Genomic DNA, 14,634 nt, shown 5'->3' with positions numbered 1-14,634 from the left:
ATTATTAAGCTTACCAGGCATTACAAATGCAACTCTTTGCTGGGATACAAAACTTCAGGTGTGCATATATATCTGAATGAGTTTCATACTTGGCCTTATTCCTAGTGAAAAAAGCAGATTTGCCTGCTCCCAATAGGCCAGATCCTGTTTCCAGGGGATCTGGCTCTCTCCCCACAAGCTATTATTTGGGCTGCCTGAATGCTCTAGGCAATGGATTTGGGGGCCTTACTTAATCCAAAGAGTAGTGGCCAATAGCACCATCTTCCAACCCCTGGGGTATGTATATGGAAGGAAGTATGGGATAGACAGTATATCACTTAAGTTTGCCCCTCCATTCAAGAATTAGAGTGGAATAACTTAGTTCTCTAGAACCAATTCTGGGAAGATTTCATTGGGACACTGCTTGGTAAACAGGCCTGAGATCCTGAGCCCAATATCTGCCTCTCCAATCCCAGAAGACAGATGACAAACCCCCATATCTCCTTGAGACCACTACTGAGCCCTTGCCCTCCCCATGCCACTCCTTGCTAGGAGGCTCACTATGTACTATCATAGGCCTACTTTGCTTGGTAAGGCCAGTCTTATGTGAGTGTATGTATTGGTGGCAACGACTTGCAAAACCATTCACAATGAGCTGCAACTGGGGCATAAAGTGCCCAGACTGGAGCTGTCTATCATTTTCTGAGGAAAATGAGTTTTTCTGGAATCTAGAAGCAGAAGCAGAGACAGGCTTCTCCAGTTGCCCAGGCTTTGACTCTAACTTTTTCCCATGGGTAAGGATGTAGCCCACTGAAGCTGATTTTGGTTCAAGACCAACACTGCATGGCAGGTTGTGAATGAAAGGATTATAGTTATAGATTGTGTACGTTTTTCTAAATAGTGATAGAAGCTCCAAATATAAAAGGGTTCTGGTACAGCAAAAAAATGAGATCAAATTTAGAAATGCTGTACAGTGTCCTGGCAGCACACATCCCTCTTTAAGGATTTTGGAGCCACCAATTACCCTAGTTTTATCCAGGTCCTGACCCTAGTGTATATCCCTATTTTGAAAGTCCTTCACATCCATCTTCTCTTCTATCATCTACTAGGCTACTGGGTAAGGCCAAACTTCAGAATGAGGTTCCTTGATAGGAACTGGAGATGAGCAGAGACTTTCAAAACTGTATTTATTAGAGCACTAGGTTCCAAAGGGATTCCTTTGGAGATGATACAAGACTGACGAGGAAAGTCTTGGCAGAGGGACTCTAGGTCCTGGCTCTGCTGCAGCCTTAGCCTTTAAATGAGCCCAGCTCTGCATGCTCGGAACATGGCCATACAAGTGCATGCTGAGTGTGTAGTCCTCAGACTAAAAGAGTCACTTATAGCATATGTCCTCTGCCAGCTCTCAGGACAAGAACCAGTGTACAGTAAGTATAGAGGGCAGAGGAATATGTTAAATGACACCAGGGGGATGCAATCAGAAAACTCCAGAATGTGGGAAAGTCTACAAGACAAATAACTACCTTCTTCAAGAAAGAAAATACAAGAAAATAGAAAGTAGAAATTTACAGATTAAAAGAGACTTGAGGCATAGCAACCAATTACAATACATGAAACTTGGTTGGATCCTCTTTCAAAAAAAACCTAAAAAAACTCTAGTGGCAATTAGGAAATCTGACCACAGACTAGTTAGTTGATGATATTAAGGAATTATGGTTAATTTTATAGGTGTGATAATGATAGTAGGCTTTAAAAGAGTTCTTATATTTTAGAGATATATTCTGAAAAATTTATAGATGAACTCATAGATATTAGATTCAAAATAGAGCAGATTGGGAGAGGGAAGTAGGTGGAGATGTAGATGAAACAAGATAAGACAAGTTGTCATTACTGAAGATGGATTATGGACACATGAGCAGGGAATCTTTATGTTAATCTCTCTATATCTGTATGAATTTTTTCACAAGAAGTTAAGAAGGTTAAGATCACAGTGAATGGCATAACTGAATGGGCTTCTTTCTTCATGTTGTTTTTTTCTTTCTCTTTTTGCCGATACTTAAATTTATGCCATCTTTTTGTAGCCATGCAAACCACTCTAAATTTTCTAAAAGGTAAGGTGAAGTAAATGTATAAACAAATACTTATTTACCTACCTATCTATATGTATGCTTCAGTTTCAATTATTGTGCTTTTTGAGGTTATTAATGATCTAAGTGGAATTCTGTGATTATCTTTAGTTTTCTTTCTAGTTTTACATAGATATATAGATATCTAATACATACATAAATAGATATGGTTCATTGCATATATCATCTATATATGACATTACATATATATCTATATATTAATACAGTTCATTATATGATCTACATATACATATTTATATTATATATTATACTATATATATGTATATAATAGAACAGAAGAGATTCTATTATTTATCTATCAGTATAAACATAGATGATGTATAGATACAGTTTGCAGGACCAAGTCTGCTTTTGCTGCTTCCACTATTAATTTGCTTCGACAATCATGGTTTTTACTTTACTTCACTTCGTTTTTATTCTTGCATTCTTAATAGTTACAATGTCTTATTAACTAATAGAATTAAACACAGCTTTCTAAATTTTTCTTCTTTCATGTAATAAATCTGTTTCAGCCGGAAGACTTATCAAGCTCATCTTTATTCTTCTTTTCTTCTTTTGCAAAGCTCTTTTCGGTTTAGCCGTTCTGAGCTTCAGTGCTTTTTCTCTTGACTTTTAGGTCCTAAACCCCTGCTCAGAATACATTTGAGTGCAGTAATACTTCCTGGGTCCAGAGTCAGAGAGCAGAGTGAAATGAACAGGCAGAAGCCTGCCAATATCTGGAGCCAGAGGGCTAGCTGGTGCCATTCTGGCTCTCCATTCCTGCCTTATACATGTGGATTAATGCAGAGAAAACTAACAAAACTCAGTATCAGTGAGAAGCAGTCACCAGAAGCAATCAACACTGTGAGATGGACCACAGCAGAAATTTCATGCCTATGCTGGAGGACACAATGCTAAAAGAAGACTGAGTCATATCAACTATTTTTCTTTTAATTTTTACAGGTGTGGAATCTGAAGAATAAAAACAAATGAACAGGCAAATAAAAGTATCTGAATTTCTCAGCTGAATACAGACACTGGGATTCCTGTTCCAGGGCAAAAGAAAGAGCAAATCCGGAAACTATCTGTGCTTCAGATAAAGCTCAAGTTTTAAGGCTGCTTTGCTGGTCATAGACTTACTAAAGTAAACGTACCAAAGTGAGAGACTTCTAGGGAGCCGAGTTTCTCCAACATTATCTTTGTGACAAGTTCATCAGGAATGCTTTGACCACTGATGAGCATCTTTTGCAACTAAGAATAAGCACAGATAAAGAGTATATTATTGTATAATACAACTGTGATACAGAACTTTCTTATATGCAATAACTGAATTTTGGATTTATTTACCATAACTCCTGTTTCAGTTTCAGCAGCAATCTGTTCTTCCAAAATTGGTAAAGCTAAAACATGCATTCAAAATATTAGCACAACAGGTATTAGGGTTTCCATATTAAAAAATACATTTGAGTATTCTATAACTGGAAATAAAGATTAATATTTATATATCACTTCAGAATTTAAAAAGCACATTTATACCAGTTATGTCATTTAAGCCTAACTAAAGAGACACCAGAATGTATTCCATAGTGAACTTATCCCTGCCACTGATTAGGTGAAAGATCTTGGGGAAGCTAATTTCCTAAATACATTTGAATATGCCCTGTTTAACACTCACAGAGAAAGCCAGGATTAAATGTAAATAATCACACAAATTATACACTAGTATTATTAGTCCAGCTACATTTATAACTCTATAGTTACATCCAGACCCCACTACTTTTGCACACTGATTATATAAAAGAAAAGAATGCATTAAGAAATGTTAAAATGGAAAAAACACTAATTAGAAAGAGGGAACCTGAACCTGAAATCCCAATGATTTATTTCCTTTCTAAGAGGAAACATTACATTCCTTGATGGAAGACATCCTTGGACAGAAATTATAGGGACATGAGCTGGGGAAGCTCTGGGGCAGACCTCAGAGCTGAATTATGCCACTAACTTCTAATAATCTAGGGAATGTCTGATAATCTGAAATTCTTTAAGATTTCCTAGAAGTGAAATTTTTAGATCAAAGAAAGAGGAAAAGTTTTGGGTTTGTTTTTTTTTCAGTGTGTGTGCCTATATGTGTGTGAGTGTATTGTATGTGTTACCCAATTGTTCTCCAAAAAATTGTATCAGATTGGAATCCCACTAACAGTCTATGCAATGTACATTTCATAACATCCTTCCAATGATGATACTAGTAATTTTTTAAAAATTCACTGCCAATTTGGTAGGCAAAAAATGGATTAGTGTTATTTTAATTAGCATTAAAATAGAGGTTAAACTCTTTTTCCTTACACTTAATTATGTATTTTTGTTTCTCCTTTTATGAATTGCCTAATCATTCTTTGGCTTATTTTTCCATTAGGTCATAAATATTTCTATTGATAAAAATATTTATATGTAAGATATCAACCCATTATCTTATATACTGTAAAGAATGCAAGGCAATTTATAAATAATAAAAAAAAATTATCGTTGGAGATAATTAAGTTCTAGAAATGCTCCCAAAAAGAGCTGTGAGAGCAGCTTTCCTTCTGATCTGTCAAAAGAGGATATCTAAAACACACACATCCATTTATATCCCCAATAGTTCTAAATTATGGAATTAGAGAACTTGAGGGAGTAGAATGGAGTAAAGGACATTTCATAAACCCTCCTAAATTCTATGAACAAAACTAGAACTAACAGTGGGGCAAAACATGATAGGTGCTATTATAAAGATAATGTTTGCTGGATTGATAGATGGATAGATGTATGATAAAGCAAATATAGCGAAATGCTGATCAGAGAAACTAGATGATGGGTATATGGGCGTTCACTGTATAATTCTTCTGATTTTTCTGTATATTTGAAATTTTTCATAATAAAATGTTGGCATAAAAAGATAATATTTACCTTCAATACAAATACATCTCCATGCTTGTGCTATCTGACGGGCTAATGTTGTTTTCCCAGACCCCTTAAAAAGAGATGTTATTTAAAACCAAATAGAACAGTCATTTATTATATGTCAGTGAAACAGATATCCCAAATTTTAAAGATTCTATTTATGGTTACTATTATATCAATGTTAGCAAGTAAATCTTATCCCACATAATAAATGAATAGTAGCCCCTAGACATTTATAACTTTGTTTTTCTCTACGAATTGTTGCATATGTCACATCTCATGAAGTAATTTACATAAAGATTTTTTTATTAAGAAATTAGCCTGAAATCAGGAAGCTATATCAAAATGGTACCGTACTCTTTTGATTGTCAAAGGTGTGCTGTAATACATTTTTTTCTAACTCAACTTAAAATAGTTATTTACTACATAATTTGTGAATATATTGAGATTCATATTTTATTTCCTTCTTACAGTTTGTAATCATGAATGCTTTTAAAATATTTCCATTTATTAATTTTCAAAAGCAAAAATTCCTTCTTAACTTACATCTTTGAAAAATGTCATATTTTAAAGTTAAAAGGTCACTTTCATCAAGTAACATTTACATCTGGTTGTTTTCACTGATGACTTCTAAAAATGTATTGTTTTTGGAAACATAATGAAAATTATTAGAAACATGTTTTGATATGTGCCCCAGGGTCTATATAAAATTAATTTAAGGATGGGATTCAGCTCTTAGTTTCTGCTGTTCTTCAGATCCCTTTAATTAACCATGTCAGGCTCTCCTATGGTAACTACCAACTAGTTGCTGAAAATAGCTCTTTTCTAGAGTCCTTTCTAGAATTGCCTAGAAAGGCATGCTATCTTACAACAGTCATTTTTGGCTTTTTTCTGTTTTGTGGAAAGGCAATATACAGATCCACTAATACACTATGGTAAATGATGAGGGGACATTGCTGCTCAGTATCTTCAGGTAATGATAGTAGAACCTCCTAGCTCACATCGAAAGTGTCCTACCTTCAGATATGCAGAGAGACTAGCAACAAATTTCAAAGAAGGGTTTTTGCAAATCAAGTCTGAAATATCCTTGGATCACATACTATTAATTGTCATGATAAGTGTTTAGATAAGTTAATTTCTTCAAATATACAAAACAAATATAAGTCCAATACAATCTAGGTTCCTTTTCAATTATAACTGTTTAAGAAAAGAGAAAATTGTGAATTTATAACAAATATTATATCAGACTTTAAGACATACAATGCAAATCTAATAAACAAAAAAACCCAGCACACAATGTGGTTTTCATTTTTGTATGGCAACTTGTAAGACCATGATTGTAAAAATAAATACTTTATACTAAATAGTAAGTAATAAGAGATTACTTACTGGCTTTCCAAATACAATAAAGCAGACAGGTTTGGACATCAAAAAGTTCTTTTCAGCTTCATCTTCATTAAATATATCTACAAAAGGAAGCTCTTCTGTCTTCTCTGGCAAAGTCATAATACAAAATACTACAATAAAAAAGAGTAATATTGTTAGAGTACCTAACTTGTTGGACCTGGGCAACATTTCACCAAAGAGGATATACAGATAGCAAATAAGCACATGATAAGGTGTGCAAAATCATTAGCTATTACGGAAATGCAAATTAAAACCACAATGAGATATCACCATATACCTATCAGAATGGCTAAAAAATAGCGACAACACCAAATGTTGGTAAGGATGTGGAGAAAAACCACTTTGGCAGTTTCTTAAAAAACTAAACATGCAACTACCATATGACCCAGAAATTTCACTCTTGGGCATTTATGCTAGAGAAATGAAAACTTACACTCACACAAAATATGTACATGAATATTCAGCTATAATCATAATAGCCTCAAACTGGCCAGATGCTCTAACAGCCCAGGTACTCTTCAACAGGTGAATGGCTAAACAAACTGGTACATCCATACCATGGAATACTACTAAGCAATAAAAAGGAGTAAACTATTGAGATCCACGACAACCTGGCTCAATCTCCAAAAAAGTTAGGTGGAGTGAAAAAGCCAATCCTAAAGGTTACATGTTGTCTGATTTCATTTATATAACATTCTTGAAATAACAAAAATATAGAAATTGAGAGGAAATTGCCAGGGTTTAAGGCAGGCAGAAAGGCAGGAGGGAAGTCAGTATGGCTATAAAAGGGCAACATATGGTGATAGAAATGTTCTGTATCTTGACTGTATCAATGTTAATATTCTGGTTGTGATATTGTACTATAGTTTTGCAAGATATTATCATTGAAGGAAAGTTACAACTGCATGTGAATCTAAAATTATCTCAAAATGAAAAGTTTAATTATAAATGCTAACTGGCCATGGAATATGACTCCCGGGGAGGAATGTAGACCTGGCATCGTGGGATGGAGAACATCTTCTTGACCAAAAGGGGGATGTGAAAGGAAATGAAATAGGCTTCAGTGGCAGAGAGATTCCAAAAGGAGCCTAGAGGTCACTCTGGTGGGCACTCTTACACACAATTTAGACAACCCTTTTTAGGTTCTAATGAATTGGGGTAGCTGGTGGTAGATAACTGAAACTATCAAACTACAACCCAGAACCCATGAATCTCAAAGACAATTGTAAAAAAATGTAGCTTATGAGGGGTGACAATGGGATTGGGAAAGCCATAAGGACCACACTTCCCTTTGTCTAGTTTATGGATGGATGAGTAGAAAAATAGGGGAAGGAAACAAACAAACAAAGGCACCCAGTGTTCTTTTTTACTTTAATTGCTCTTTTTCATTTTAATTATTATTCTTGTTATTTTTGTGTGTGTGCTAATGAAGGTGTCAGGGATTGGTTTAGGTGATGAATGTACAACTATGTAATGGCACTGTGAACAACAGAATGTATGATTTGTTTTGTATGACTGCGTGGTATGTGAATATATCTCAATAAAATGAAGATTTTTAAAAAAAATGTTAACTGGCCAAAAAACACTTAATGTGCTTAATGAAATGAAAGAGAGTTTGAAAATATGATGAGTAGAAAAGACTTTAAAAAATGACTGAACAGATTTGGAAAAGAGCCACATAGATGTAATTAAATGAAAAATATAGAAATGAACAATAAAAACCCAATGGATGAATAAACAACATATGAGACAGCTGAAGAGAGAATAAATGAACTGGAACTCAGATGTTGAAAAATTATCAAGAATGAATTAGAATGACCAAAAATAGGAAAACATTAAAGAGAGACTAAGAGACATGACTAATACCATGAAAAGGTGTAACAGTTTTGGAAGGACATAAAAAAGAGAAAGAACAAAACAAATTTAAAGAGACAGTGACCAATAATTTTCCAGAATTGGAATTAAGTCTTAATTTAAGAATTAAATTAAGTCTTAGATTCAGGAAGTAGAATATATTGAAGCAAGATAAATTAAAAGAAATACACATGTAGAAACAAAACCATAAATCTGTAGAATACTAAAGATTAAGTTATTTTCTTTAAAAGCATGCCGGGAAGTAAAAAGAGAGTATTCCCAAAGGAATGGAAGGCAGTTAAACTGATAGCTGACCTTGGAAGCAACTTTGGACTCAGAGAAAAATAATTTTCAAGCTAGATTTGTTTACTCACAAAAATTACATCTCAAAGAAGGGCAAAATGAAGATATTTTCAGACAGGCCACAACTGAGAGAGCTCATTGCCAGCAGACCATCGGTATAGGAGATTCTAAAGGATCTACCTCAGGCAGAGAGAAAATTATCCCTGCCAATAGGTCTTAAACCCAAGGAAAAAAATGAGCAAAATTATTGTTAAATAAATCTTAACAAATATTGACTATGTAAAACAAAACCAATGTCTAGTTTGTGAGCTTAAAAAAAAAAAAACTATATAGCTGAAAAAAAAGGAAAAGAGAACTAAGACAACTAAAAGGAAACAATAGCATGTATGTTGGGAGAAGGGTGACAGGAGTTAAAGCATTCTAAGGTTTTTGCATTGTTTAGGAGACTGTAAAGATATTGGTTAATTTTATTAAATTTATACATCAGAACACAGGTAACAACATCCACCAGGCACAGATGTCTGGGTGGATGGATATGCCTGAGTTCCTTGACCCTCCCCTAAACCTTCTGGATTAATAGAAGTAGCCCCCTCTCCATTTCCGGTATTGTTGCCTCTCCTTGCCTCACGTGAGACACTGCTCACAAGACCATGCTTGCTCTCCACAAGATATGCCTTCACCTTTCCTAATTGCTTCTGAGCAACAACTAGGGTCAAGTGTCAGCACAGCCCAACTAGAGGAGAACTGCTACAGGAAGAAAGGTATTATTCACCTAAAGAGTTGCAGGACCTAGCTATTATGAACCAGGTGAATAGATCTTGAGGGTGCTGGGTGGGGAATATAGACTAAGAGTATATTGATACGTGGGCTCTCTCCCAGGACTCATGGTTTAACATCTTGATAAGGACACCTGGTGCCAGTCTTAAGACACTGCTGGGAAGGTTCCTTGAAACTTGGAAACAGGTTACAATAAATGAGGTGGAAATGCTGGAACTGCCTTAGCAAAGTATAGTGGAGGATATCAAAGGCTCACAGAGGTGGCATGTTAGAAAGGATTTATTATGTGACACCAGAGAATTCATCAGCTGACTCTCCTCCTCGGGATGGCCAGAAAACACTCTTTTCTTTAAGACAATAAGGAACAAACTAGTGAGGGGGTCACTGACATCCTTAAGAAGCTTGCTAGTGGCTTGCCCTTTGTAGGTCAAGGTTGAAGGTAGGGGAAACGCTGCCATGATACCAGGTTCCCAAATGTCAGTGGGGATAATAGTATTCTGGAAAAGCAGAGGCCAGTTGGCAGCTGTTAACTGTCATAGGCAGAGTAGACAAATTACCACAATGGGCAGCAAGCCCAGAATGGCAACCAGAAAGATGCACAAAGATCTGCAGCAATGGCTGATAAACCAAGGCATTCCTAGAGGTGAGACAGATGAGCAGTGGGAATGTTGATTAACTTACATAGCTAAAAAAAGATAAAGAGCAAGTGAACCAAAGTCTGATGTTAGCAGCCACAATGGAAATCATGAGACCTCACTCAGTTCTCAGACCCAGAGCCCACTTACTGAAGGGGTGGCCAGGGGCCTTGAAAATGGAGCCTGCAACATCATAACAAGTATTTACAGTTGCAATTCTCTCAAACCTTCTCCAAGGAAACCTACTACTGTTAATTTGGATACTGGAGAACTGTACACTGGGGAAACAGGCAGATCCTCTTCTTTCAAGGGCTACGTCAGACATAGGGTCTGAACTGACCTTGACACCAGGGGACCCCAAATGCTGTCAAAACCTCTGTTAGACTGAGGGCAAATGGAGATCCAGTGATAAATGGAGTCTTGTCTCAAGTCTGTCTCACAGTGCATTCAATCGGTCCGTGGTTATTTTCCTGTCCCCGAGTACATAACTGGGACCAGTGATAAATGGAGTCTTGTCTCAAGTCTGTCTCACAGTGCATTCAATAGATCTGTGGTTATTTTCCTGTCTGAGTACATAACTGGGATAGCGGCTGGCAAAACCTCCACAGTCATTCCCTGCCTGTGGAGTAAGAGCCTTTGTAGTAGAAAAGACCAAGTGGAAGCTCATGAAATGTACACTCCCTCCCCAACCCCTGGCCAAGATACTAACAGTAAATCATCCTGAGTGAAATGGCAGTATGCTACCCAAAACTACTTAAAAGGTGCATAGATTTGTTTAATTCTTCAGTCTGGCTTTTGCAAAAACCAGAAAGATCATGACAGATGATGGTGGACTACTGTAAATTTAACCAAGTGGTAGACCAACTGCAGCTGCTGTGCAAATAAGATCTTTATTAGATCAACACAGTCTCTGGCACTTGGTATGTGGCTACTGATCTGGCAATTTCCATTAGGAAGGAGGAGCAGAAGCAGTTTGTATTCACTTAGAACAGTCAGCAATAAACATTCAGTCTTACCCCAGGACTCTCCAATCCTTTGTAACAATATTGTATAAAGGGGTCTTGCTGATTCACACGGTTGACATTATTATGTTAAGCAGATCTGGTAAGCAGAAAGTGGCCAGTGTTTTGGATGCTCCTATAAGGCACAGAAGCAGCAGAAAATGGGAAATAAACCTACAAGGATTCAAAGACCTGTTACTTTGATGAAGTTTTTAAGGGCCAGTGGTCTGAGACATCTTGAGACATTCTCTCCAAGATAAAGGACAAGTTATTGTACATTATACCTTCTACCACAAAAAAGAGGTGCAATATTTTGTATGTCTCTTAGTTTTGGGGGACACTACATAGCCCACTTGGGAATACCAGGGGACCTAGTCAAGATTTCACTGAACCTAAAACTACAGCTGCCACTTGGTCATTTCTGTACTGTATTCCTAACACAGAAGTTCTCAATCCTGGTTGCCCCAAAGAATTATCTGGGGAGGTTTTACAAGTTATGGATACCTCAGCTCCACTCAGGATAACTAGATTTCAATTGGTCTGAGGTGGGCCAGGGCACTAGGTTTCGATACTGGCAAGTGGAGATAGGGTTGCTGCTACACAATTAGGACAGGGGAATGTATTTCTGGAACTCAGGTGATTCACTGAGGCACCTCTTGATGCATTCATGCCCAATGAATGGATAATTACACCAACCATAACATGATAAGGACAGTCACTGGGGACTTACACCCCTCAGGGATAAAGGCTAGGTTACCCTACTGGGCAGCTAACCCTGACCAGCAGATGTGCTAGCCAAGGGTAAGGGAAATCTAGAATGAGCGGTAAAGGAGGGAACTGATGAATTATCAATTACAGACCCAGGACTAATTGCGATAGTCAATTCTGTAGGTTATCCTACCAATCCTCTTTTTTGTAAGGACTTTTGTTTTGGAAACTGGGACCAGTCACCACCCTGAAGATTCAGCAACAGGATGGTGTAAACTTAACATAGGGAGGAGTGGATATGAGTGGTATAAGGGGTGGAATGCAGCAGATACTATTAGTGCCCTGCTCATATCCCCTTGACAGGTACATTTCTATGCATGACCAGCCCAACTTCCAACAGCCAGCAAGTGTGACTTTGCCTTAGGGCTCTCTGGCTGCAGAACCCTCTCTGTCTGAGCACAAGGAAGACTGGAAGTGTCAGGGAATTAATATTCTGCCATCATAGCCATCAACCAATAACTGAGGGGAATCAGGGAATAAAAGCTCCAGCTCCCCCTTACCCCTTAAGAGGGCATAATGTTGAGACATGCACCCCAGAATTCCCTGATGGGATTTATACTCCAGTTGCCCACAGTGAAAATTTGCTTGATAATATTCCTTTCATTAGCTTCCTTCCTTTTCCTACTGCTGTTTCCTGAGATCATTTGCCCTCAGTTTTTGCTTCAGGGTCTGCTTCTTGGTGAACCAAACTAAGACAAGATTCAAATGGAAGTTCTTAATCATAGTACAATAAAGAAACTGAAAACTAAATATTGGAAAACCAGAATTCAACAGATATTTTAGAGTTGTTTTCCTAAATAAAAACCTTGTGCAAATATTCAGTTCATGTTCAGAAGAGTTGGTTTCCATGAGGAAACAGAAAAGAACCACATATTTTTCCCAGTTAAAAGATCCAAGTCAATGAAAAAGGCCCAAACTGACATGGCCATCTTTCTAGTTCTTAACAAAAGGAGTACCAAACTATGAAAGAAAATTAAAATAACAAGTAATTAAATATTTCTTTTGGTAAATTTGTAATTTCTCAATTTTGAATTTATAACATAAGCTCTAATACCATACATGTTTGTATTACATTACGTGCTTATATCATAATTCAGAAAAAATTTTAAAAGTTACATTTTTAGCAGTTGAATTTTCTTTCACCTAGCTTAAAGCTTAACTCATTATCAGTCTGGCCTATGTAAGTATCTGAGTTGTGAACCCTACAATAAATCTTCTATTTCTTGGTATTTTGACTCCTTATTACTTCACCTGTCTGGCTATAATGACTATTGGGATCATGATGACCACAACTAATCCTTTAATTTCCCTACTGCCTAAAGTCCATCCAATACCTGAAATTACTGCCCATTCCTTGCTGCTGAATAGAGGAACATTTGAGTCACATGCTTGAGCTTATTTAAGTAGCCTGGCGCCATTCTGAGTAACAGCTTTCCATAGTCAAGAGCTTTAGATCTATATGTCACTTATTAGAAGAGTTCTGGACTCTAATTTTTCCCTTAGTTACACCCTGGAAGTAAGATTTGGACCCATGGTTGTGACAAAAGAAGTGAAGTTGGGGAAGCCCTGGTCACTTTCTAGCCCAGAGCTGCTACTTTATCTTCATGTATCTTTTTGGTTAAAAATAATAAAACTCATCTTGGTGATTCCTACCAAAGACCACTATCCCACCCACTCAAATGATTGAGATCACTAACTTCTATATTTTGCTGTTGCTTAAAGAGGAGAAGTCTAACTACATGACCTGGAGGAGAGGAAATTTGAAAAATGCTATGAGCAGAGCATAATCTCTTAGGAAATAGACAGGAGTGGGAAGAGGAGGCCTGATTTTGAGAGAGCTCTGTAGGTTAAGCATATACATGTGAGTCCTGCCCTGACCCTATTTGACATCCCCAGGACAAGAGTATCTCCCAAGCAGGGGTAGCCATTTATTTAACTGATATGGATGCCCAGGCATCCATAATTTTTAAAACCTCCCCAGGTAATTCTCTGGAGCAACTTGGGCTGAAAACTTCTGTGTTAGGAATTCAATACAATGGAACTTATAGTCAAGGTGAAAGAGAGACAGTGATCAGAAAAGCATACAATTATATAATTTAAAATTATGTAAACATCATGAAAAAAATGTACATTTTGTTATGAAGGCAGGTAACAAGGTGACCTAACCCACTGTGAGAAATCAAACATGGCTTCTCTGGGGAAATGGTATTTGAGTTGATATATGAAGAGAAAGTAGGAGATAAGGAGGTGAAGGAAGTTGATGAGTGGGGGAAAGAAAGGTTCCAGAAAAAGGGAAAGCAAATACAAGCTACTAAAGATAGGCAAAAACATCTCCATTAACTCATTTAATTTGGACTATCTGCTTGCATGCTGATCCACGTGGATGTCTCCATGTAAGCCACCAACCACTTTAATCATTGAGTTTTTGCAACAACGAACACTGAGAAGCTGAAAGATCTTCTTTTTCTTTTTTTTTCTTGAATTTTGCTGCTATTTCTGTTGAGCTACATATAGTATTAAGGATGGAATAAACCCTTGAAGATTGAAGCAATAGAAAGGTTCTTTGGTGTCAGTGAGACAGAAGTGTAAAAGCTGGAAGAGAGGAAGTATGGAAGAAGTATTCTAAAATTTATTAAAGCAAGGGAAGCCGTTTACTGACAATAAAATGTAAAAAGCCACTGCCTACCAAAGTCTGCTAAACAAATTACCAACAGGTTGATCTCTCTGCGTTTGTCCAGATGGTACAATAATTAAGGATGGTAAAGATTTTCAGAATAAGCATTAATCAATTTAACACACACCACACACTTCTTTCCATGTAGCCCAGGATCAGGTTTGACTGACACC

The 14,634-nt window shown here is 36.9% G+C and overlaps 1 protein-coding gene across 1 annotated transcript in view; it reads right to left on the bottom strand.

Moving 5' to 3' along the window:
* Window positions 1-14,634, bottom strand: part of AK9 (adenylate kinase 9) — a 207,911-nt gene that overhangs the window by 191,771 nt on the left and 1,506 nt on the right. The window contains exons 3-6 of the mRNA XM_037842266.1: window positions 6,432-6,559; window positions 5,049-5,112; window positions 3,453-3,505; window positions 3,260-3,356 (exon numbers count right to left, since the gene is read on the bottom strand). Of these exons, the coding sequence (XP_037698194.1) occupies window positions 3,260-3,356; window positions 3,453-3,505; window positions 5,049-5,112; window positions 6,432-6,548 (331 nt within the window). The 5' untranslated portion in view covers window positions 6,549-6,559. The remainder of the gene's footprint in view (window positions 1-3,259; window positions 3,357-3,452; window positions 3,506-5,048; window positions 5,113-6,431; window positions 6,560-14,634) is intronic.

Source organism: Choloepus didactylus, chromosome 7 (assembly GCF_015220235.1).
Source record: "Choloepus didactylus isolate mChoDid1 chromosome 7, mChoDid1.pri, whole genome shotgun sequence".
Classification (NCBI taxonomy): domain Eukaryota; kingdom Metazoa; phylum Chordata; class Mammalia; order Pilosa; family Megalonychidae; genus Choloepus; species Choloepus didactylus.
This window is presented reverse-complemented; position numbering and strand designations above follow the sequence as displayed.